Here is a 23,859-nt window from a genome sequence, read left to right as displayed (position 1 = left end):
ATCTAGATAGGGAGAGTGAACTGTATATCTAATTTTGCTCAAGCGAATAAAACTATATGTTCTCCAGATTTGTGGCAATCCGGAAATACTGGAAGTCCGAAAATCAATATCACGTTGTAGCGAAGCATCGCATCCGTTATTCCGCTGCTTTTATTACAATCTCGTTTTCAGGTCTATGCTTCTATTCGTTGCAAAATCCGATAGTAAAAGGAATTGGGTTCGAGTTTACGTCAACTCAGGAGTCATACGTTTTCTTATTATGGACATTAGTACTATGTACTTGCTTTCAAATATTTATTTTTCACAAGATATTACACATCAAATTATATTTTCAACCAACTTTGGACCCAGGTCACACATTAAATATTTAAAAAATTCCCACCTGAGTACAATGTTGGTTCAGATTAAAAAAAAGCATCCAAAATTAATAAATAAAAAAATCAAAATTATAGAAACTAGTGACGACTTTTTCCGAGTTTCAGTTTTTTGAAATGTGAAATTTATCGCTCTAAGCTTGAATAATTTTACACATATTTATTAAACCTCGGTTTTAAAGAGAGGTCAGATTTGACAAACAAAGAGAAGATATATATTAGGTTAGTTTCGGACCATGCTCACACACATGGAAATCATTTGGCAGAAAATCCTCGAAACTAAAAGGTGTACAGAATTTAAAAGTTTGCCAGCTAATTTATCGAGAAGAAACGCCTTCGTTTGTTTGCAAGATGCCGTCGCAACATCCAATCAAAATCATTTAACTATTTGTATCGAAGCGATCATTTTGTTCGGTTAGATGTGACAACAACTCAAGATGCGTGTCACGTGGCCTTAGTTTTAAGACCATGTTAACACACTAAGAAAAGAGTTACTTTAATTGGAGAAACTTTCGCAAGAAAAAAATTCGCGAAATTTTTGCGAGATAAACTTTCGCGAACAAGGGGAAAAATTGCGAATTCGCGAAAGTTTCACTCGCGAAAGTTTCTCCAATTAAAGTATACAGAGTAAAGGTGTATTTAATGACAAGCCTGTAATGAAACTGCAAAATGACAAAAAAATAGTTTTGCAAAATAAAACAAAAAATACATAAAGTAAAAATGAAATAAAAATTGCAGTAACAAACAAACTTAAATAAAAAAATAAAAAAATTCAAATATATAATCAAAATATACATGTAAATAATATATTCTAAGTTTGCAAATGTGCGACTGCTGGTTACGAAAGTAACGCCCCTTCTCGCAGCAAAATAGCGCCATTTCTGGGGCGCAGAAAAACGAAGCACCATTGAGTACATACATATTAAAAGAAAAATTTTAAATTGTATAGGCATATAAATTTGTGAGATATATATATATATATATATATGTATATATTTATACGTTATGTACAATATATAATGGTTCTTCCTATTTATAATTTTAGCACATGCATGGATTATATACTACACAAAATTAAGAATTTCTGAAATCACAAATTGACACATAAATCTAAGAATATTTTTCTTAATAATGCAAAAGCGCTATTTTTTTCTCTTTTGTTACATAAAGGGAATCTTTTTTTGGCGGAACCTAATTTTTGAGAGATATTTTTTAGTAATGTTAAAAAAAATTTTTTTTGCGGAAACAACTTTAGCAAAGTCTTATTTCGCAAATTTCGCGAAAATAGAATTAGACAGCATTTCGTATCGTAGGAAAAGTACTGGAAAATCTGAAACAAAAATTAGAAAAAATTCACATTTCCTGAGAATTCAGTTTTCGCCTGTATCGATGAATTTGCTCTCTGTTTTTAATCTGAGACGTTTTTTTCGCAGGTACATAATTTCGCAAATTTAGCCTAAAGCCGCAAAAATATATGGCTGCGAAAACTAACACCATTAATGCATATATTTTTTTATTTTTTTTTTTCATTATTACTCCTAAGTGAAAAACACGTCACGAAATTTCAAACTTTAACCCATTCAAAAAATCAGTGGATTTAATTTTGTCTAAAATTTTCTGCTTGACATCATCAGGCCAAACAATATGGCGTCTTGTGTATGTTTCATTTTTGAAGATGATACTAACACTCCTATCTAAATAATAATCGCTACAATGTACCTCCAAAAAGTCGCAAATTGTTTTCAACCAAATTTTCGGCTGCCGTATAAAACTTGAATAGTGTACATCAAGAACATTCTCGCCAAACCGGTTACGTAGCTTGGCGTTTGTATCAACCAGACTTAGATAGGTTTTCATTTGTTTATGTAGAACGGTCGGACTGTTCAACTGAAATCAGAAAAATTGACGTATTTTATGCATATTCATACTCATTATTATCTATAATATATTACCAGTATGCGTCTGTCTGTCACGCAAAATGGTACCACAAGTAGCGAGACGCACGCAATGGGGTATAAAAAGGACGGGCGAACTCGTGGATTTTTCCACGGGTCACCGACTAGTACTATAAATTACATAGCCGAAATATACTTCCAAAGTTGTAGAACAGGCAACTGAAATTAAAAAATTTACTCTTAAAGCACGAAAAAGATTTCGGCTATGATATGATAACCTAATGCTATGAACAGCTAAATTTACGAAGATTTGAGAAGACTTTTTTAAAATTAAGATGAATTGAGGAGATATGATAAGACGTTGCAGCTTGGAATAAAAGCCATTTAAGGTTATTACGTAAAAATTCGGAAGGTTCTATTTGCAAGCTCAAATTTCACTTCTTTATTCTGCAAACAATTTCTTTATTTTAAAAAAGGAGAATTTGTGCTGCCTTTTTAGGGAAATTTTTAGTGATCAACCTGAAATTACGACCTCTATAAACCTACCTGTAAACCACTTTCCACTGCTTTCATTCGCAATCCAGAATGAGCAGCACGCAACACCATGGTTGCTATGTTATCAAAAGGATTGCGTATTAAATGAATAAACTTTACTGGTATATTCAACACATTCTTCATTGCTAGAAATCGTTCATTGCTTCGTTTATTTGACAGTGATCGAGAAGTGGATGTACTTTTCTTGTCACCTATAACCTAAAATAAGTAAAAATCTTAAATGGTGATATATTTGTTGCCAAAAATCGTAACTGCCCATTATTATGTTCAGTCGGTACTTAAAGAAAGATCACTCAGAATTAAAGGGGACCCAGGGTATAACATGTTGTTGGACTTAAATGATAGAGCTTAAAAAGTTGGTTAACAAGTCTTTAATTTTTTAAAAAGCTCTTTTCATTCTTAAGATATTCACATTTAAAGAATTTCAGATTTAATTATGCTGCATAAATTATGATCTCATATTTAAGTTATTACTAATGACATTTTCTGTCATTAGTAGTTTTGGAACTGATAAGGGATGCGCATTCAAACTTTATCAATACATAGATATTATAAAGGTTAATTTATACGACAATTTAGGCAGCATAATTAAACCTGATATTTTTTAAACGAGAATATCTTGAGAATGAAAAGAGCTTTTAAAATTTTTTTTAAAAAGACTTGTTAACCAACTTTCTAAGCTCTTACAAGTCTCTAAAAGTCCAAGACCATTTTATCCAAAAGTGTAAATTCACACTTTTACTTCAACTGTTTCAGATGATGTCAAAAAATCTACACACTACATTTTTAACCTAATTTTCTCCGGGAACTATAGGTACCTACTTTAATCTGACCATCAAATTTTCCTTGCCATAAACCAGGAACATGATAATGAAAGAAATACTTTTTAAAAACGGCGCGTTGTTCTTTTAAAGATTCTTTTACTGAGTTGTTATAAAGTTCAGTACAAACATGTTCCTTTGTTTGTTGTTCTCTTGTGAAGTTTTTCCATCTGGTAATGACATTGTGTTCATTTGCAATGATGATATTCGGATGCGCATCTAGTAACGAGCCAATCAAAGTAGAACCGCTTCTTGGGTAACCAATAAATAAAAGAAAAGTGTCTAATTTCGAGAAATCTGGTTGTAAATATGGATGTTTGTTTATTTTTCGACGACTATTCTTCCTTCTTGTATTCTTTTTCTGTTTTGTCATATATACAGAATTAAAATCTAAAATAAAAATAATTCTTGCATAAATATAAATTACGAAAAATTATTAAAACAACCTGATTTTGCATATTTTATTAGCCTTCTTTCCCAGTTTTTTATAGTATATTTATATATGTTTTTATAAACATTTATAAACACATTCAGGGTCAGATGATACGGTAAGCATATTCTTCTTATTTAATCCTTCTGGCATTTTAATGAAGAAGTTAACCACGAATAATTTTTTTTAAATAAACTTTATAAACAGCAAGTATTTACACAAGGATCAGAAGTAAAAAGAAAATATACAAATAAAAGTTTTGATTATATTTTATATATTTTGGTTCCAAAGTCGGTTGAGGAAAAATACAGACTTTTCCCAGTATAACTTTCACAGAAACTTTGATTAAACAAACCACAAAATCTAAACTACAGAAAAGCTACTTTACCAAAAACTGACTTAATACTAGAATATAAGAAAATATTGACTTCTGATTGATTTTTAAGCATTATGCGACATTTGCTAACCAGGAGAATGTTACATTTTTTACATCTGTCAAATCACAGCCATCACAGCTGGTTTCATTTCTGCCTATGTTGAAAAGACAATTGGGTTTATAACTCTCACACTTAAGATGACTATATTTACAATGGACGAAACACAAATTGTCCTTAAAATTTTTGGTTTGCATAAAAGTAAAACTATTTTTTAGTTAAACTTTTCAGTACTAAGCCCTTAAAACACTTTTGTCAACCTTGATATACCGAAGAATATCGCTGGAATATCGCTGGAAGTCAATAATAATTCTTAAAATTTCCACCCACAATTGATTTTGAAAACAGTGCAAGTTTACTCGCATCTAATGTTTCAGCCCTAAAGTTCTCTAGGCTACAGCCACAGTTTCTGATATAAAAATGCGAATAATATTTACAATTTTAGAAACTCATTGTAAAAATAACATCAATTTTATTGTAAAAGAGAAATGTCACAAAAAAATAAGAAATACCTCTGCTCTTGTGTCCATCCCAACCACGTTTTAAAAGATTTCCGTTTTAGTTGCCGTCCATTGTCTCCAGAGAAAACTTTCGAATGCGAAAAAGGAAATCGAATAGTGTAAGAAAAAAATGTTGCAGATAGTTTGAATGAATAAAACGAGCAGTGCAAACAGTTTTTTATTTATTTAAAAAAGAGAACTGAAGATATCTGACTCCCGCCAGCAATCTTTAGCAGAAGAGAAAGGTTACAAGTATCAAACATATGCTGGCGTAAATTATTAACCGAAGTGAATTTCACTTCACTTATGCAGAAGAGTATGTTTATACGTATGGGAAGAAAAAAAGTTGTGTTTACATGTAATTTTCTGCTATTTTTACGCTGGCGTGAACTTTCACTTCGCCTACAACGTGTTAGAAGTATTATGAGGGACGAAGGGAAGTGCACTTCACCAAAAAAATTTAACGCCAGGGTACGATTCACGTCAGTGAAAAGAGGATAAAAGCAAACTGTTTTTCGCTGCTATTAAAAAAAACTATACACTGTACTTCTGTGAACTGTACATAAATCGTAATCGCGAAATCAATTCTACAGTATAGTTTACAAAAAAATTAAAACCTAGCATAGCTAATAAATAAGTGTTGCAATTTTCACAGGTCTACAACGAAAAAATTAAGATTAAAAAAAAAGAATAATTTTTTAAACAATTTGCATCCCAAGATTTTAGCCGAAATTTTCTAGCATTAATATCGTCTCCTATGAAATCAAACAGACGAATGTTATTCAACTTCAGAGACGATTTTTGACGAGCCGAATTGGCACAGAATTTGTAGATGACCCCTTAACTCGCCAGTTGTTAGAACTGGTTTCACAAATAATTAATATAAAAGCCATCAAATTACATATTTTTAGTCAAGCCATTGTAACGTCCTTCACTGTATCCCTTGATATTTGTGAGGCAAGCCATGTTAAATATTCAATCTATCTATCTAGGGTATACTGTGAATATTACCTGAACATCTTAATTACATGATTTCACTTTCCTTGTTAATTTTCTCTGTTCACTGGCAACACTGGATGGCTATGATATGATATCCTGAGCCCCAAGTCTAGGATTAACTATATTCACTAGTACCAAAATTTGTGGACTTTACTGAACAGACACCCTAAAGTTTTCCTGGTGGCACGCATGTTTTTAGAGCAATTTAAATAGGTATACATGGCAGGCAATTTCTTGAGATGCCACGCCCGTACACACGCGCAGATTTGTTTAGGCGTGCGATTAGTCGCATGTGCAAATTTTTTGCACATGCAAATGTTTGCGATAGCTTTCCGAAATTATCAAAATTTTTAAAAAAGCGAAATATGAAGTCAGAGAATGATTTAAGTAGGCTTTACAACCCTTATCATTAACTTAAATCTTTTTCATGTACATAGAAAACTGCTTAGTTAAAATGTATAAAAAGAAACAAAATAATGAACTAATACAGATCGTCTGTAACAACGATGTATGGAAGATTTTTTCTCATGCTTTTATAATTTTATCATCCATTTTCATCTTAACAATCATAGTGTGCATAATAAAATGAGTGGCAGTAATGGGGAGGACAAAGTTCCATGTGTCTTAATAATTGTATTTTTCAAAAATATCAGTTCAAGCAAAAAACTTAAGGATACGTCAAACCCTTTTTTTGATTTTTTCTCAAAAAAAATTTTTTTTGTTATACCTTCGGGAAGCAAATGGTTTATAGAGTATTTATTTGATTTATAACGCAAAAACGAGGAAATTAGGAAAGGATAAATTAACAAACATTTTTTTTACAAAACTTCTTTGTTTAAAAATTGAAAAGAATTTAAATCTTGCACACATGAGCATGTTTTTTTCTAATATGCTGAAGATATGAGGGTATTTTTTGAAGTTGATCATTTAAACATTTTCAAAATGATTATATATATACTCATTAATTGAGGTAGATATAAATAAAAACCTACGAACTACATATCATTGAGAACACAAGTTGAAACAATTAAAAATATTTTCTGGTTATTATTTTCTTTATTTATATTTACATTTATCATAATCTTATCGAATATAGGACGTGCTAGTGCGAGTGGATCTCCGTTCAAAAAAAGAAAATTGAAAAGGTAGCAAAAAAAGGCAGAACATTTTTCAATTCAACGGAAAAGAATCCTCACTGCCAGCGACCTCGTTCGTATTATAACCAGGAACAACCATGGCAGGAAGAACAATTTGATACTCTAAATCCTAGTAGGAAGAAAATTATCTTGCCTGAGGAAAATATTGGTCTCTTGCCCCAAAAGAACAGTTTACGTCCTCAGAGGAAATTGAACTTGCGATGAACATAAACACTTGCTTATACAATTGTGGTTTTCACTGGACTTTTTCTAATATATTCGATATTGTTGGGTTAGATCTGAGAGTTATAAAAATAATTTCCGAAAAATTGACGATGGACGTATAGCAGGTTCTGACTACAAAACATCGAAAGAAAAAAGGAAAAAACGCAGAAATGCAAAGAATAGACTGGCTGACAGGTTTAGACACATAGAAGGAGTGCAGTATGGATCAGCAAAGTTTTACAATAATTAGCTGCAAGAAAACGTATTTTTAAGATTTCGGATCGTATCCGAATTCTTATTAAAACCGGACGATTTTCCTCCTTTTTCTTTTTTTCTTCGTCCAGCAATTTGATCAAAGCGGCATCGATGCCGTTTCCGTTGTTGGGGCAAGGTCTTGTAATGACGTATAATGCAATCAATCAGGTTCAAGTATTTTTTGTGACGGAAAGGACCACCAATCAGGTTCAGGCCAGCTTGCTTTGTGTTGAAGAATAATCCTGGGGGTTGTACCCTCAATTGTTGACAGATTATAGTTCAAACAAAATTATTTAAAAGTAATAAAAGTATTAAATAACGTTACATTTATGGTAAAAAGGCTATTTCATTCATACGGGACGCTAGTAGTTTGTATTGCTTTATTCTCCTTATGTGTTACCCCCTTGTCATAAAAGCAGAATATACTGACGTAAACATAAAGTTTGTTTTCATGATGACGTTTTCAGCGAGAAAACTACAGACATTTCTGTCAGGTGATGTTCTGATCTGATAAGCTTTTCTGAGTAAAATCGTCACATGAGTGATATTCAGCTAGCTTCTTTATTTCCACTCACAAGCTAAGCCGAACTAACAAGTAGCTTTTTAGAGGGAGATGTTTTCCAGGTTATATATTTAATTTCCATCTTTCTCTAGCAATCCACCATGCAACTTTTTGTTGAGCATCATTTGACAGTGTAAAAATGTTGTAAAATATGTGGATGTACTTTGAAAGTGGCAAAATTAAGGACTTAAATAGTGAAGCTGATATGATACTGAAAATGGAATAGTATGCAACCACTTGCATGTTAGATAAGAAGAACTTTACTGGAATTTTGAAGTTATTATGACAGTTCCATGGAGCAATGAAGAAATATCTTCCGTATTCCGTTTGCTGTAAGGTGGAACATTAATTAATACCCATATCCGAAATTTTTTAAAGCGTTTTTTGAGATATGGCGTACATGTTGAATACAGCAATGTGCAGTTAATCTTCAAATTACATCTCATGCGCTTTTTATCGAATATGAAGTGCTATTTGGAATAAGGTACAACACACGTCCTTGTTCTTCAATCATAATTTAATACCATTGTTGAATTCATCCAATAGTTTCACATGCATATTCCAATACCAAGACAATGCAATAGCGATGGAAATAGCTTCAATGAAGCTGAACAAGCAGTCAAAGCTTTACTGTTAAATTCGGACAAGCTTTAGTTTCATACACCAGTATGTACACAAAATGGTATTGACAACTGTCGATCTTGTATGTTGGAGTTTGTTCGGTCATGTTGCAGGAAAGAAGTGTGCTTTTAGAGCATTGTTGGGAACACTGATTTACCTGGTTGTACGTAACTTCGAAAAAATGAACTAAAAATGAACAGCCACTATATACTCTCAGTAAATGTTTAATCGATACTAAATAGATTAACAATCAACTATTGAATGTTTTGCTTGTTTCAAATGTATGAGCTAAAGCCTACATTGTCATCCCGATGACAAATTTCACCCTCTTAGTATTTTCCATCTAAATGATAATTGAAAAAAAAGGTTTATTAAATATATTTTATATATGTATGAATATATAGTGAAGATGTAATTTAGGACAGGCTAAGACCTCACACACTTTATTGGCCACATTCAAGAACATTTTTGACTTTAACGTAAAAAATGTACAGAAGGTTCGATGGAAGTGGACGAACGCAAGCTATGAATCCGAAATCTTTAAGCCTGCAAGGGCTTTTTATTCCACATTATTTTATACTTCATTTTCCTGGAATACAGTCTTTCCTATCAATTTATCCCTTTCCCAAACAAAAGGCGCTGGGAACGAGGTTGCTTATGTACTCTATTTTTTGTTATGCTTAGCAAGTGAGTTTACGTTATTTCTCTTTCAATATATAAATAATTTATTAAAAAAATAGCCACATGCTGTGGAATCATGACGCAACAGCACAATTCTGTATCATACAGAGCATGGAAACCTGAAGAAATTTTTTTCTTTGTTTTGAATTACTGAAGCGTGAGGATGTTCAAGGCTGTTTATCTCGTAAACATATTTTTCTTGATGTTGCTCTACATTTTAGGGTAGAAGGTACAGGGACTTCAATATAAAAATAAGCACATAATTATTATCAAAATTAGCACATAATTATTATCAAGATGTTCAGCTCTCCAAAGGTGTTTGTTTTTTTAAAAAAAATGTACCATTCAGAGATTATTTTTATCAACAAAGGAGTACCAAAATCAATTTTTCGTAATGAAACTAAAAATATGTTTTTAGAAAAAAAATGCAGGCACCTTTTCCATGACCATGGGAAGCTGAGTTTAATGATATAACTTTTACAATATAAAATTAAAATGCTTGTACCTTCTACCCTTAAGTATCAGAGACTTTGAAAACGTATTCGATATTTTTTACGCCTTTCCATTTTTTCGACGAATAATAAGAATAGCATGGCTACATAGGAAATTTAATAGGCTTTCAGAATATATATACTTTTATACGCATTATTCTCAACATGGGCAAAAAGGGTTTGACGTATCCTTAATGGTACAAAAATAACCAGAAGCTTGAACATTACTAGAAAGAAACAGAGTCAAAAGAAACCTTTTTGACTCTGTTTCTTATTAATAATGTTTAAGCTTCCGGTTATATTATTGACTAATTGTACTTTTAATTATTTTTTCACATTTTTGTAGCCACCTATTGTTTGAAAGTAGCGAATATATATATATAAAAAAAGAATATCATTTAAACTAAATTGTTACATTCTTTACTTATTTTTACCAGCATTTATCACTTTAGTCCTGGGCACTAGCTTGTACATGTTAATAACACCTAAAAATGATACCTGCCTTACTGCTCTATTACCAGAATTTTTCTATTACCAAAAGCCAATCATTTCAATATGCTCAAGATTAGAATAACATTCAACACAAAAGAAAAATTGATTTCCAGAATCATGTTTTAAAAAAAGTAAAATAAAAAACAAAAAACGTAAGTGAAAAATAAGTAAAAAATCTTTGATAGTAACGAAATATTATTTTGGTAAGGCAATTCATGATCAATCCTTAGCATTGAAATGGTAAATATCGTTTAATTAATAACTTTACTCACAATTTTCCGTACCATGTGAACTTTGTTCTTATGCAAAAACAATAGGCTTTGTACGGCGTAAGGAGTAAAGGAAATTTGTTCTTACTTTTGCTTCTCAAAAATTAATTTTTTTAAGATTGCATGTGCGAAATTATTGAGGCGTTAGATTCATCGCACGCCTACTAAAATCTTACAAAATGGCCTACACAGCAATCTTTGAAGCAGCCACTTGCTACATTTGAGACATATCACAAATTATTGCAACCATGTTTATCTTAAAATAGGCCTTTAAATAATTTCAGTAAATCTCATATTGGAGAAAACACATCATGGAATGAGGACGTTTCAGCTGATTCCTCTTTTGCTCGACCTTGTGCAAACGCCCACCTCATTTACCAGCATTTTTGCAAAGTTGTTTGAAGGGATGGCTTATAATCAAAACTGTTAAATTATGTGGTAAGCAGTCAGGTCATCACTATACCTGTTTGTTGATATAATCATGTAAATAGGATGGTATATGCTCCACTGTGGTGCTAAGTTGGTAAAAAATTCCCGCAGAATAACTGACCAACCAACCATCTGACTCATTTTTTCAAAGACTTAAGATGCAAATATAACTTAAATATATTTTTATGATGGTCTATCCTACATATCTTACTGATTTTACTAGCTAGCTAGCTACAGTCTGACATAAACAAAAATGAAAACTATATACCTGAATAATTCTTTATGTCTTTAACCTCTTCTAAGTTCTGATTAGTGTGTGGTAGGACACTTTTATGTTTTCGCTTCCAGCAGTCATCTGTTAGGCAAATAAAATATAGCAATGTCATACAGCACACAGCTGTAAAAGCAAGTCCTCTGCGAAATCTTGTGAGCATGTTATTTTTTAGTTACCTATGCTTTCTGCAATTTGCAGAAGCAACAATATATTTTTAAAACATTCTCAAGGTTTTACCAGGTCATCAAAGTTGTTGCAGCAAGGAAGCTATCTCGTACTAACTATTAATCTGACAGATAATTTATTGTTTATTTCCTGTGCGCGGTGTTGCGACGTGACAGCCCTGTCTCTCCCACTGTTCGAGCGATGTTTTTGCACATTTCTCTGCCGGGCCGATCGAAACGCGTGATTACCGCGTGTCTATGGAACATTTAAAAAAGAACCGTTGATGTACATGTAAACAAAGATGGTAGAAATACTTGCCAACAGTAAGAATCTTCACTTTCATTTTCAATTTTGCATGCTATAACATATCATGCATTTTTTAGCTATACTACGAAATTGATAATTTGCCTTTCTCTTGTTATTCATTCATTTGCATAGATATAGGAAAGAAAACATGAATCTCAAAAGCGAGTATCAAAGAACGTACACTGCATTTAAGGATGGGTCTGCAAATAAAAATTATAAAGAATTGTTACAAGACAGAAAGAAAAGAAAATCCAATGAACTGCGCCATACACCACTTATATGGCTTGATAGTGACAGCTCAGATGAAGAACCTGCAGTAAAAACACCGAAAAGAAATACAGGTGTTAAAGAAAAGACAAAAAAGAAAGAACCAGAACATGTTGGCCCAACTTCACCATGTAGTAATAAATCTGTTCAAACTGATGGCATAATTTGCAAAAAAGATGTAGGTGTGCAGTCACCATGTCGGCATAGCATGCGTAAGGTATCTAAACGTTCAAAGGATAAGTTAAAAATGAAAACATTAATAAGACATGAAAAGCCGATTATTGCATATGGTTGGGCTGATATGACATCCATACAGAAAAAAAGAACCTTTAATGTTAAAGCCCCACATGATGATGTTCGCCAGTCTGCGCTTACAGCGGCTAAAATTCGTGAGAAGAATATAAAAACAAAACTTACGAAAAAAGAGAGGCTTTTAAAGGAAAAATTAAAGAAAAAGGTTCTGGTTGATTCTCTTACAGACTTCGATCAATGGCAAACAGAATACCAGAAACAGTTTTGTAAATGATTTTGTAAATATATAACTGCTGTTATATTTTCTAAATTTGTGGTCATATTTTGTAATGCTTTTTTTTAAGTTCAGAGAAATACTGCACTTTTAGACTTGATTATTTTATTAAAAATTAAACAAAAATTAAAAGTACAAATTATCATAATTTAGACAAGAAAGACATGTCAGTAAGGAGCAATTATATACCTACTTAAGGCGATTGTAAAGGAAAGTGTGCATGATTTTTATAATCCAAATATCATCTCTAAATAACATTTTCATAACCTGATATGTAGATATTTTGGAAGCTTTTATTTTTCTCAATTAAGTGATATAATTTTTTGGAAAAATATTAAGGTCATTTGAGGTTTAGGTGTATACAAAATTTACCCCAGTCTCTCCTAACTGTTGTTTCTCTTACCAAATGGGTGGATTTTTTTCAAATTTTTTTGACTATTCTTCCCAGCTGAGCTGTATCTAAAAAAAAAAAGAAGCCTTTTTAGATATATTATTTAGCTATATTTCAAAACAGCTCTCCTACACAAACCTTATTTAGTTTTGTAAGAGAAAGTTCAGATGTACATACCATTTTATCAAAAAACTGAGAAAAAGAGTTTTAAAGTTTTGAAGTTTTTACTCACATGCGGCTACTTGCGGCATTGAAATTACACTTGACAGGTTTTCCATTTTTAAAGCGTGATATTTTTCTCTTTGGAAAGTGAGAAAAATATCAGCCCTTCAAAATTGTTTTTTGTTTTGAAGGAAATATGTGCACGTGAGCAATGACACAGAAAAAGTGTTACAAAGATCATCACAGCGTTATAAGCGAGTAAACATAAACAAACACATGACTTTGGAACTGTTGATAAGGATATTAAAGAAAAAATGTTTTTGTCCAATTTTTATTCTGACCAGCTGATATCCAATGAGTCGTCATGACAACATATATATTGTACACAAAAGATTTTTTGACTATGTTGAATTTAACTTAAGAAAAACAAGAAAACCTGTCGGTTTGAACACACAATCCAATCCTAATAAATCAATTAGAACATGGTTAAAATCTGCCTATGCGAATAAAATATCTTTCATTAACTTTGATGGTTTTGTAAAAAGTTAATTGTAAAAAATATTTTTTAACAATGCAGGGTTTCATAATTAGCAGGTTTTAATTCACAATTTGCATATCATTCTATGAAGAAAATTTTTTTTCTATAATTGTTACAAAAAAACATTAACAAGGGATCAATGGTTAGTGCCCTACATTACCAACCACAGCTGCAAAGTGGTTTACTTCTCTGCAGTTAGCAAATTTTGTTAACTGATTTTATAATTTTTAATTCAAACCCTGTAATAAACAGTTTTTTTCTGGCAAATATGTGTTCGCTAAAATGTTCCTTTTATGACGTACTATAAGCGTGCCAAGTTTGATTCAATATGAACAACCCTGTGAAAAGTTATTGAGTGGGGGGGGGGGTTGGATTCCTAAATGAGCAGGGAGCATATATACACGTTGACGTACTGTATAAAAATATTCCTATTTTTCTTTATGAGGTTTTTAATTATTGCTTAACTGTGTAATTGTATACATATTGTATGCAATAAATAATAAACACAATTATTTATACAAAGCATGCTATAACTAAAGCAAGTTAGTTTGCATAGCTAAATGCTTAGGTGCAGGTGTTGTTGGTTGTAGTTTTTAAGCGATATTATTCTGATTGTTATGTTTAATAGTCTTTAACTAGTCTTACTCCTGACTTTTGTTTAACCTGTTTTTCTAATGATCTTCTTTCATACCTATTAAAATGGTAATAGGTAGTATATATAATATATAGTTATGTTCTTCTTTAATAACACAGTAAAAAAGTGTGCAGTTCAGTGTTCAGTTTTTATAAAAATTAAATAAAAAGAGCTGAAGAGAAAATGACACCTCCATTTACATTTGAAGAATGGTTGAAAGGCAACAAGCTTAAAGATTGGCCTTTAGATCCTGAAGACGAAAATGATAATACCATCATCACTGCAGACTTCATTGGTTTAGGGTCAAAAGAAGATATACGCAATGAATTAAAGAAAAAAGCACGTATCCTTTATAATTTATGATGTGACTCTTTTCAGCAGTCGATTTAGTGGCAGCTTCAATTAATGTAATAAGAATTTAATTGTTCCAATATTCTTGATTTTGGGTTGACATGTTTAAAATTTTGGTCCTTATTTTTTTTTTCATTTAAATTGTTTTATAAGACCTCTTTGGAACACAATGCCTTTATTTAGTTCTGACTTGTTGTATTCTTGTGTTTTTATAATGTTTTTAAAGTCTAGTAGATTGTCTAAAAGTTTTGCATATTATCTGATGTCCTTAACTTTGTTGGATAGCATTTCAAAGTGCCATTTTGGATGATGTCTTAAAAGAAGTCAATTCCTTTGAAGAAAAATTAAAAGAATATGCAACATTTTTTTTTGATAAAAGAACAACCAAGGCTGACGCTCCTCAAAGTAATGAAAAATATAGGGGTAAGTATATAAATGGTATTTTTTATTGTGCGTGCGTGTTGTTAAAATCAAAATAGAAGTCAAAGTCCATCTAAATACTCTTCTGAATGCTTTTAGAAGGTTCAGGGTTTAATCTTCAAAATGCCTTTCTTTCCACTGTATCTAACAGTATCTGAATCATGACCATACCTGGGAAAAGATGTGAAAACCTAAGAGTCTTATTTTAAGCACTGCAAAGCAATACAATACCTTTTTATTCTTTATCTTTTTTTAGCTTCGTTTGATTTAGTCGTAGAGCAACACCATATCAAGTCAAACACATCAACAGTAAGTACTTCTAGACAGCAAAATAATGACAGGAGAAAACAAGTTAGAATTTTTGTGGAATTGTGTCGTAATTTCTTTTCTTAGATTAAAAAACTGTTTAATACCAAACTGAAGAATATAGAGGTCAGATTTTAAATATTTATTACATTATGCTGTAGCCATTCAAGCCAAATTTAAAAAAAATATTTTGTTACAGAATGCTGTTTTTCCTGGATTTTTTCTTCACGAGCTTACACCATTGCCTGGCGCAGTTGAAGCACCACAACTTTTAAACTACGTGACAAAACTTCAAAACTTTTCTGTAAGAATTTAGAATTAGAGTGTATTAATAGTTGGTGTTTCAGTAGCATTGATCACGAATTTCTTGTGGTGTGATTACTTCTAAATGCAAGGAAAGTTTTCTTATTTTTATGATATACAATACTTGGATCAACTTCACACAATTAAAAAGACAATTTTTTGTGTCATATAATTGGGTGATTCATGACATCAACCAGTTGTCTCACTTATTAAGTGGATTTTTTTCATGGGCTAATTAACCACTTATATAAATAATTTTTAAAAGTGATGAATTTTTTTATTTCAGTCTATATACAAGAAAACATGGAAAAGATATTTCTTATCAGAAGCTTCTGTTGCCATATTGCAGGTAAGAAAAGTAATAAAATTTTAAAATCGACAACTTTATTTCATACTTCAAAGGGATAAACTTATGTGTGGGGTAAATTTTGAGAAAACTAGAGCTTTTGTGCAAGGCTCCAATTTTTTATAATTTGCAAATATATATATTTTTTTCAATGAAGCACCAAAAATGAAATTCTTATTTACTTTAACTGAAGGAACAGATAACAAAATCTTATTGTATTAACCTTTACTGCAAACACGCTAAAGGTTAAACTTTTATAAATCTCATTTTCTGTATATTTTATGGATGCAAAATCTTGTGAGCGCTTTCTAAAATTTGCCAACTGGCTAACATATAACAGCTGACGAAGTACCGATACACCAGGAACAGATAAAGACTTTTGAGTTTTGGGTTTGGCATGTTATAATGTGTTTTGCATCTTACATCTTGTGCGTTTTTTTTATTTTGTAGTTTAGCATTTTTTTTTATTTTTATCTTTTTACGTAGGATGCATTTTGGTGGATTTTTCTAGAAAAAACAAGAAAGGTACAATTAATTGTCAATAATAACAACAATTTAATTTTTGTAAATGTGTTTACAACTTATTCAGGCAGTGTTTATGAATAAAGAGGGTTAATGTTAGAGGGATTTCAATTTGGAGTGACCATTAACTTGGTAACAGAGTGTTCCTAGCATAACCATCAGTACATCAAATAATTATGTTCATACTCATCAGTAATTCTATGTAAAATAATCAGTACAGTGTTATTTCATGTATGATTGTTTGCATCAGCTTAAACAGAGAGAGGATAGTAAATGCAGTTTCTCCGAAGCTGCATCACATAATAATTATAGAGAATTTGTTTCACAATCTTTTAGACTTAACTAAACAACTGTAATTATCAAGATTCAGAATAAGAATCATTTGCTTTTCGGAGAAGCAGTAGCAGAATTTCTTTAATAATATTGTACTAAATACTATTATTTATTCTATTTTCAGGATAAGGAATGTTACGCACAAGCTCAGCTGTTTAATCGACTCTCAAAAAGTTTTGCCAGTTTGTTTATCAGCATTTCGTATGAAGAGAAAGATCAATTTTTTCAGGTGAGCGTTTTAACTTTGGACTTAAAAACGTTAAAAAATTATTCTGAGTATACAATACCTTGTATTTCAAAAAAAATATTCAGCGTGAATGTTTTCCATTGGAATTTTTTATAATTACCTGACCATGTGATGCATGTGATCACAGATGCATCTTATAAAATTTTTTCAAATTTCTTTTTACCATATGTATAGACTGCAACATTAGAAATTGGTTTTATTTTTTATTCTTCTTGTTTTTGTTCTGACTAACGTGATCTCCCACTAATCTATTTTTTTATGAACTTAATTTTCGTAGTTTAGGGTTAAGCTAGAAAATTATATTTGGAGAAGTCAAGAGACCTTCATTGTATGACATGATTCTTATTGTTTTTGAACGGCACTGAGCACTTTGCACTCAACAGAATCAGTCAAAAAAGAATCGTAAAGACTGAATATTTTTGACTTCATGGTGTCAAATTGGTATTTCCTAATATATACCAGAATCTTTTTTGAATGACGTTATGTGTTTTAATTGAGTATTTTATTTTTATTTTTTAGTATTATCCAGATTGTTTGAGTCAAGCAATTTATTCTGCATTTTGTGCTGGATTTCCAACTTCATCACAAATACAATTTAATGAAAAATTTCGAGAAAAACTTTTACATTTGATTTATGAGTGGGTTGCAGGTAAGACAGGAATACTCCTCTTTATTTTATTACCTATGTATCAAGTTGATTTCAAACCCATAGTACTAAGGGTGTTTAGGCATTTAAGAAATCTGGAAAACTCATATGGTATTCTATTTTTCCTCGAATGGAGGAAAAATTTAGGATTTTATAAATTCTCCTATCCTTACGAGTTTTTAAAATGTTTTTTCTTTTACAATCAAGATTATGTCCTTACAAACTTTTATAAATTTGCGTGCCTGTTTATATTCTACCAGGCCAACTCAGATTGTTACATTACATAGATCGATCCAAACCGGTGCAGTGGCTTGACCCGGGGTTGGCCAAGCACTCCACCTTGCCTAAACAAAATATCTTGACACATCAGTGTTTAAAATCTGATATAGCGTATTTTGCATTCTGATGGGTTATCTCACCTTGCCTTATACGAACCGGCGCCGAGTTTGTCTGTCGCATGTAATCACCTAACATGCGCAGTTCGAAGACCTTTTTTTTTTGCAGGTGCTTCTCCACATGTTACTGGATTGTTAGCATTGTGGGATTTGGAAGCATTGGAGAGTAACAAAAGTAAAGAAGATTCCGATGATATAAACCATATGCTAAAATGTAAGTAATGTAAGAGCGAGAGTGTTCTGTTGTGGGTGCTGTAACCTATTTTTCATTTAGCAAGCTCTGCTTAACCGTGACTGTAGCCTATTTTTCATGTAGCCAGATTATCATTTAACGAGGAAACGTTTTTGCAAACATCTCCAAGGAATGTTGATGAAGAGAATGTTGGAGCAGTAGCAAGCCCAAGGCGTTGCACACAAGATTCAACGGTAACATTTGTTGTTGATAATCTGGAGGAGAATATTTGTAAAAATCACAGTTTTTTTATGAAAAACTGTTTTTTTAAAAGTTAATTTCAACAGCGAACTCGCACAATGTTATTTTTAAAAAAGGAAAAAAAATATTAATTAACCGAAAAGCTTTTACAGAAGAGTCTCCATAACTCGAACGGCCAGGGGGAAAAGGAAACCGTTCGAGTTAAGGAGACGTTCGAGTAGTAGAGGTTTTCAAGTTTTTTCAAAATTTTTCCCTTATTTGCCTACCAGATGAACAAAAACAGTATATTAAGTACGTAGTCTTACTTATTGGGGGTTCTGGGTTGGTGAAATACAAAAACAGAGCGTTTTAGTTGCTTTTTGCTCAAATTTTTTGAAAAAAATCAGTTATAATTGATTGTTTACAAGTATCATCATAATCTCGTTTGATGTTTTTATTTAAGTCCTTTAGGGAAGCCAACATTTCTTCCCCAAATTTCGAGAAAACGCTTTGGAGCAGTTCCTTTTTCAAGCTCTTTGAGGGTACTGTATTTTATTTTACAGGACTTATTATCGGCTCTACTTCTTTTTGACCCTGCCACAGACGCCATTGTCAGATTGCTATGAAATTCTGTTTTTGAAAATTGGTTAAGAAAGCGTTGTCGTTCGAAACACAAACAAAACATTATAATCATGCATTCGAACAATATAAGGCCCACAACACATTTAAACATTAAAATATGAAAATGATAAAGAGTTAAATGATCAGGAAAACTTATCAATTTTTTTCAAAATGCCACAAAATTCGAGTTATGGAGTCAAAAACCTTCAAGGGACAAAATAATCTGTTCGACTTAAAGGAACATTCGAGTTACGGAGGTTCGAGTAGTAGAGGTTTTTTTATAAGAGTTTATTAGGAAACTTTCACGGTGCCAACGAATTCGTTCGAGTTAAGGAGACGTTCGAGTAATAGAGGTTCGAGTTATGGAGACTCTACTGTAATAGTATATGATAGCTTTATAAATTTTCATGTGTGCTTTTGTGAACATAATTGACAAACCAATTTTTTTTGATAATTGTGAGATCACAGGCTTACTTATTCATCCTTATCATTACTTTTTGACTGCGAGTGTATGCTCATGCTGTGATTCACATCGGTTTTATTTTCACTTTTTTTTCGTGCAACTTATTTCCTCGCAATTTTGATTATATATTATATATTATCACGCACGGACTGGATGTAACTTATGCATAAACTTTTTCACGCGCATTGTTTTTATTCATACAATGTACAGAACTTCCTAAAAAGTTACAAAGTTTGTTTGTTTGCTTTAACAATTTCAAAACGTTTACACGATTAAAGTTTGCGAATTTGAAATGAAAATCGCGAATAAAAGATTTTGATTCTTGAACTCGATAATTATGAATGGCTAATGTCCTCTTTTTAACTTCGTCTTATATGATCAAACGCAGATTAAAAGACGATGCCAGCATTGGGTTTTAAAATGAAATATTGAGGCAAAATTAAAAATAATTCCGCTTAATTTTGCTCCAAATTTATTTTAAATCGCGCAAGTTAAACTTATAACTTAAATCAAACACGTTTTTAGATTTTTACGATGTTACAACTTTTTTTGTTAATAATCTTTGTAATTGCAAATATTTATAGTCTCATACCTCGGGTCCGGGTCCTGAGTATGAAAGAATCGCCTTCAATATTTATGGCCGCAGTCCGTTCATTATGCATTACTTGGCGTCAAAAGATTTGCATCATGAAAATGAAGTACCACAAAAGCTGGTCACAAGAACTCAAATAAACGAAACGAAAGTGTATCCTTCTCATACTATTTTTAATGAGGGATTATAAAGCAAGTGTTATCTTTCAATATAATACGTTTGAGTAGCTAAAGCTGAATTTACACTAAAAAAGCAGTTCCCTTAGTCACGGAACGTTGCGCATAACCTTTGCGTTTTTTTGTTGCCATTAAACTCCGTTTTATTTTTGTATACAATAGAAAAAAGCACGTGATTTCAGAATAAAAATACTTAATTTTCCGGCTACCATAAGTGGTCAAAATGAGCCGTTATGCAAAACGTTTTTCAGCGTAAATCTAGCTTTAGAATTTTTGTACGAGAGGTTTCCGGCTCGATTGACAACTAGGGTTCATACAGGCCGAGACATGAGTGAGAAACAAAAACCCAGACAAAGCTCAACATCCTAAAAAATATTTGGAAGCTTCTTCAGTGAGCCTCTTATAATTTAATTTAATTTTTTGCCTTCAATTTCGGCGTTATTTTCTCAGTGTTTTCAGTTTACTCGCAGTGTATTCAGTTTACTCGCAGTGTATTCAGTTTACTCGCAGTGTATTCAGTTTACTCGCAGTGTATATACAAATTTCATTAGATTTAAACCAAGAAAACATGCTCTTTGAATTAGATTCAGGTAAAATATCATTTAAAAACTGTGTGAAAGCTGAGTGGCTGGTACAACAGTGTAAACAGTCAACGTTTTAACCTCAAATTTCGTAAATAACTCTCAAAGAGCCCGCATCTGTATAAAGCTCTACGTCGAAACGGCAAATTTATATTTTAGAAACTTGCAAATATTTTGAAGCAACAAAATGACCGTTTAAATACAATGTTTTTTCTTAACCGAGTCGTTGCATAGAAACGATGAACCGACGTATAAAGAATTGATTCAAGGTCATAGATTGAAATCCACCGGACGGAAGAAAAAGTTTCATAAGTACACCATTTATACTTCTTTTTCGTTTAGTTGTCATGGTGATTTTTTATTTCTTCAAATTCGGAATCTTACGGTCAGAAAAGGTCAAGAATCAGATAAATTGCGAAAAGGAACAAAAGTTTTCTACAATCGTGGACAAAAATATTGAGACGAAGGCAGTTTTTTACTCATCCAAATATGGGCAAAACTATCAAACAGCCAATGCAAGGTCGCTACCTTTGCACACACGCGTTGAAAAGTTGCTAGTCACATTCTTTAGCACGCTAGCACACCGTAATAATTCACGTCGGGGACCACGAAGGCCCTAAAATTCGTGATTGATGGACTTGCTGACATCAGCAACAATTAGCACATTTTAAGAATTTCGTATTTACCAAATAACCTAAGATCTAAGTTCTAAGCCCACTCTGAACATTGACAAATTCAAATGTGTGAATCTAATATAGAAATAGCCTACGCAATTACTTATGGTGGCGTACTCCAAAATAAGCTGTCTTGTCTCACCATATCGTGACCACGATTGTAGTTGGAGAGGATCAAGAGATTAGTAATTGCTTTAGTTTCCTAAGGTCAACCTCGGTATCATTTTCCACCTACCAACAAAGTACGCTTTATTAACGATTATGGTAATCTTTTTAGAATGACGTCACAAGTTGCAAAAGATTGTCAGCTAATAGATCAGCAGAAGAAGAAAGATTTGAAAACCATGGTCAGGTGAGTGTCGTAGTTGTCTATGTAGTGTGAATATGGTGTACTCCAATATCGCCCATTTGAAATGTCGGATCATTTCGTCGGGTTATGTGCAGGCTGCTTAACATATGTGATAGGGAAGCATGTTAGAGCAATGATGTACATATCTCTAGCAATAGTGGTCACCTTTAAAAGGGAAAAGAGTCCGTCCCAGACCCGCAAAGACGTTAGACTTCTAGTTACTTAGCTTGCCACTGCTTCTGGAAACTTCTGAGAAATATAAGTCTAATATAATTAAAGTGTTTGTGCAGTTTAATCTACCACGGCAGGCTATAACAGACATTTTGGAGGCTTCAAGGGAAAAGGGCTTCATGGAGAATATATAAAAAAATTAACAGTAAATAACGGAAACGATATTGCAGAAGTAGCATAGTCTGTCATTTTTTAACAATACATTTTAAAAAATCTAGTTGGTTTTCCCATACACAATTAAAAGCAGTTAAAAACGGTACTATCATGAACAAAGCATCTGTAGTCTATACTCCCCTTCCCCCTTGAACAGTGTTGCCTGTATTTTTTAAAGTTACGGCACAAAGAAGAATCTGTCAAAACTGCATTGTTTTGGGGGCGAAGAGAGGTTTTATATAAACTGGTTATACTGTTGTCATCTGTATTATTTTGCACAACTTCTACACTTCCCTACGAGCAGATAACTTTTAAGTAAGAAACCTTTTGTGCAACCTCGCCCCCATAACCTCTATTCGCTTACTTTATATCATAAGGTAGATGTTGTTGGTGTTTTTTAGAGCACAAGAAGAGTTGATGACGAAACATTTTGACATCAAAATTTTAAGCGAGAATATTCTAGATAGGATGGTGAGTGATTTTTAAGCAACATTAACTTGGATTTGATTTTCTGAGACATTTTTACACGTTCAAGTAATTTATCCTCTTATAGTTAAAATCAGGTCCATGGTATTTTAAACAATTAGTTCGATTTTTTAATATTGCGAAGACAAAAAAAAACATTTAAAAATTTTGAAATGGTTTAGATTTATATTGCTGTATGTTAGCTGATCGATAATCATTGCATTTAAGATTTTTAGAAATTTAACTACCTCCACTGAAGAACAACAAGAAGAATGAAACAAACAGATCATGCACCAAAAATGTAAAAAAATTTCCCATCGCGTTTTTTTATAAAGCGACCAAGGTCGAGGTTTGTGTTTGAGTAACTATAGTTCGACTGAAAGTTTGAAAAGTAAATTACCGAGGCTTAATCTGGATAATCTAACAAAAAATCCAATACGTTAATTTTATCCCCCTGATTTTCCTGGATATGTAAACTTTATCAGTCCTACATAAAAACCCACAGATGCGAAATATTTGCGAAAATTATTTCTCGCATGTTATCTTTTGTGAAGCAGTACTTTTAAAGCTTACCTTCGGTGAAGAATCAAGTTATTTGAGTGAGTGTTGATTTAAAAGTTTATATATAGGGTTAAAATGTTTTTTGTTTTTGGCGTTTTGAACGTTTGTTACAAATTTTTGCGGAAAGAAAATTTTGCCTTTTTTTTGAAAATATGCGAAATTAAATTCCGCAAAAATGAAACTGATTGTGCGTAAAGTTGTATTTAAAGAATTAAATATATTTAAGTGGATATTCAATTTAAACCAAAAGATTCTACTTTAAAATTACTCTTTTTACTTT

At 32.0% G+C, this 23,859-nt stretch overlaps 3 protein-coding genes across 4 annotated transcripts; 2 read left to right on the top strand and 1 right to left on the bottom strand.

Annotated features, from left to right (window-relative positions):
• Nucleotides 1-280: 280 nt before the first annotated feature.
• LOC130634739 (uncharacterized) lies at nucleotides 281-11,807 on the bottom strand. Its single transcript, XM_057444644.1, has 4 exons — nucleotides 11,438-11,807; nucleotides 3,647-4,035; nucleotides 2,816-3,022; nucleotides 281-2,261 (listed from the first exon to the last, which is right to left on the bottom strand). The coding sequence occupies exons 1-4, from the start codon at nucleotides 11,601-11,603 to the stop codon at nucleotides 1,929-1,931; spliced, it is 1,095 nt and encodes a 364-aa protein (XP_057300627.1). The 5' UTR covers nucleotides 11,604-11,807; the 3' UTR covers nucleotides 281-1,928.
• Nucleotides 11,808-11,843: 36 nt separating this feature from the next.
• Nucleotides 11,844-12,800, top strand: LOC130634755 (centriole, cilia and spindle-associated protein-like). The gene is made up of 2 exons (XM_057444645.1): nucleotides 11,844-11,931; nucleotides 12,047-12,800. Exon 2 carries the CDS (start codon nucleotides 12,063-12,065, stop codon nucleotides 12,705-12,707), a length of 645 nt encoding a protein of 214 aa, XP_057300628.1. The 5' UTR covers nucleotides 11,844-11,931; nucleotides 12,047-12,062; the 3' UTR covers nucleotides 12,708-12,800.
• A 1,350-nt stretch (nucleotides 12,801-14,150) lies between these two features.
• On the top strand, nucleotides 14,151-23,770 carry LOC130634712 (protein FAM227B-like). Of its 2 annotated transcripts, none has more exons than XM_057444643.1 (16): nucleotides 14,151-14,775; nucleotides 15,069-15,206; nucleotides 15,460-15,512; nucleotides 15,597-15,635; nucleotides 15,709-15,813; nucleotides 16,099-16,161; nucleotides 16,645-16,683; nucleotides 17,138-17,242; nucleotides 17,780-17,909; nucleotides 18,411-18,515; nucleotides 18,618-18,727; nucleotides 20,382-20,542; nucleotides 21,381-21,458; nucleotides 22,098-22,172; nucleotides 22,955-23,024; nucleotides 23,255-23,770. In XM_057444643.1, the coding sequence occupies exons 1-16, from the start codon at nucleotides 14,616-14,618 to the stop codon at nucleotides 23,273-23,275; spliced, it is 1,452 nt and encodes a 483-aa protein (XP_057300626.1). In that variant the 5' UTR covers nucleotides 14,151-14,615; the 3' UTR covers nucleotides 23,276-23,770. The 2 variants fall into 2 exon arrangements, with proteins under 2 accessions (XP_057300626.1, XP_057300625.1); XM_057444642.1 differs by having other exon boundaries at nucleotides 23,247-23,770.
• The last annotated feature ends 89 nt before the right edge of the window (nucleotides 23,771-23,859 follow it).

The sequence above is a fragment of the Hydractinia symbiolongicarpus genome, chromosome 1, assembly GCF_029227915.1.
Source record: "Hydractinia symbiolongicarpus strain clone_291-10 chromosome 1, HSymV2.1, whole genome shotgun sequence".
In the NCBI taxonomy this organism is placed as follows: domain Eukaryota; kingdom Metazoa; phylum Cnidaria; class Hydrozoa; order Anthoathecata; family Hydractiniidae; genus Hydractinia; species Hydractinia symbiolongicarpus.
This window is presented reverse-complemented; position numbering and strand designations above follow the sequence as displayed.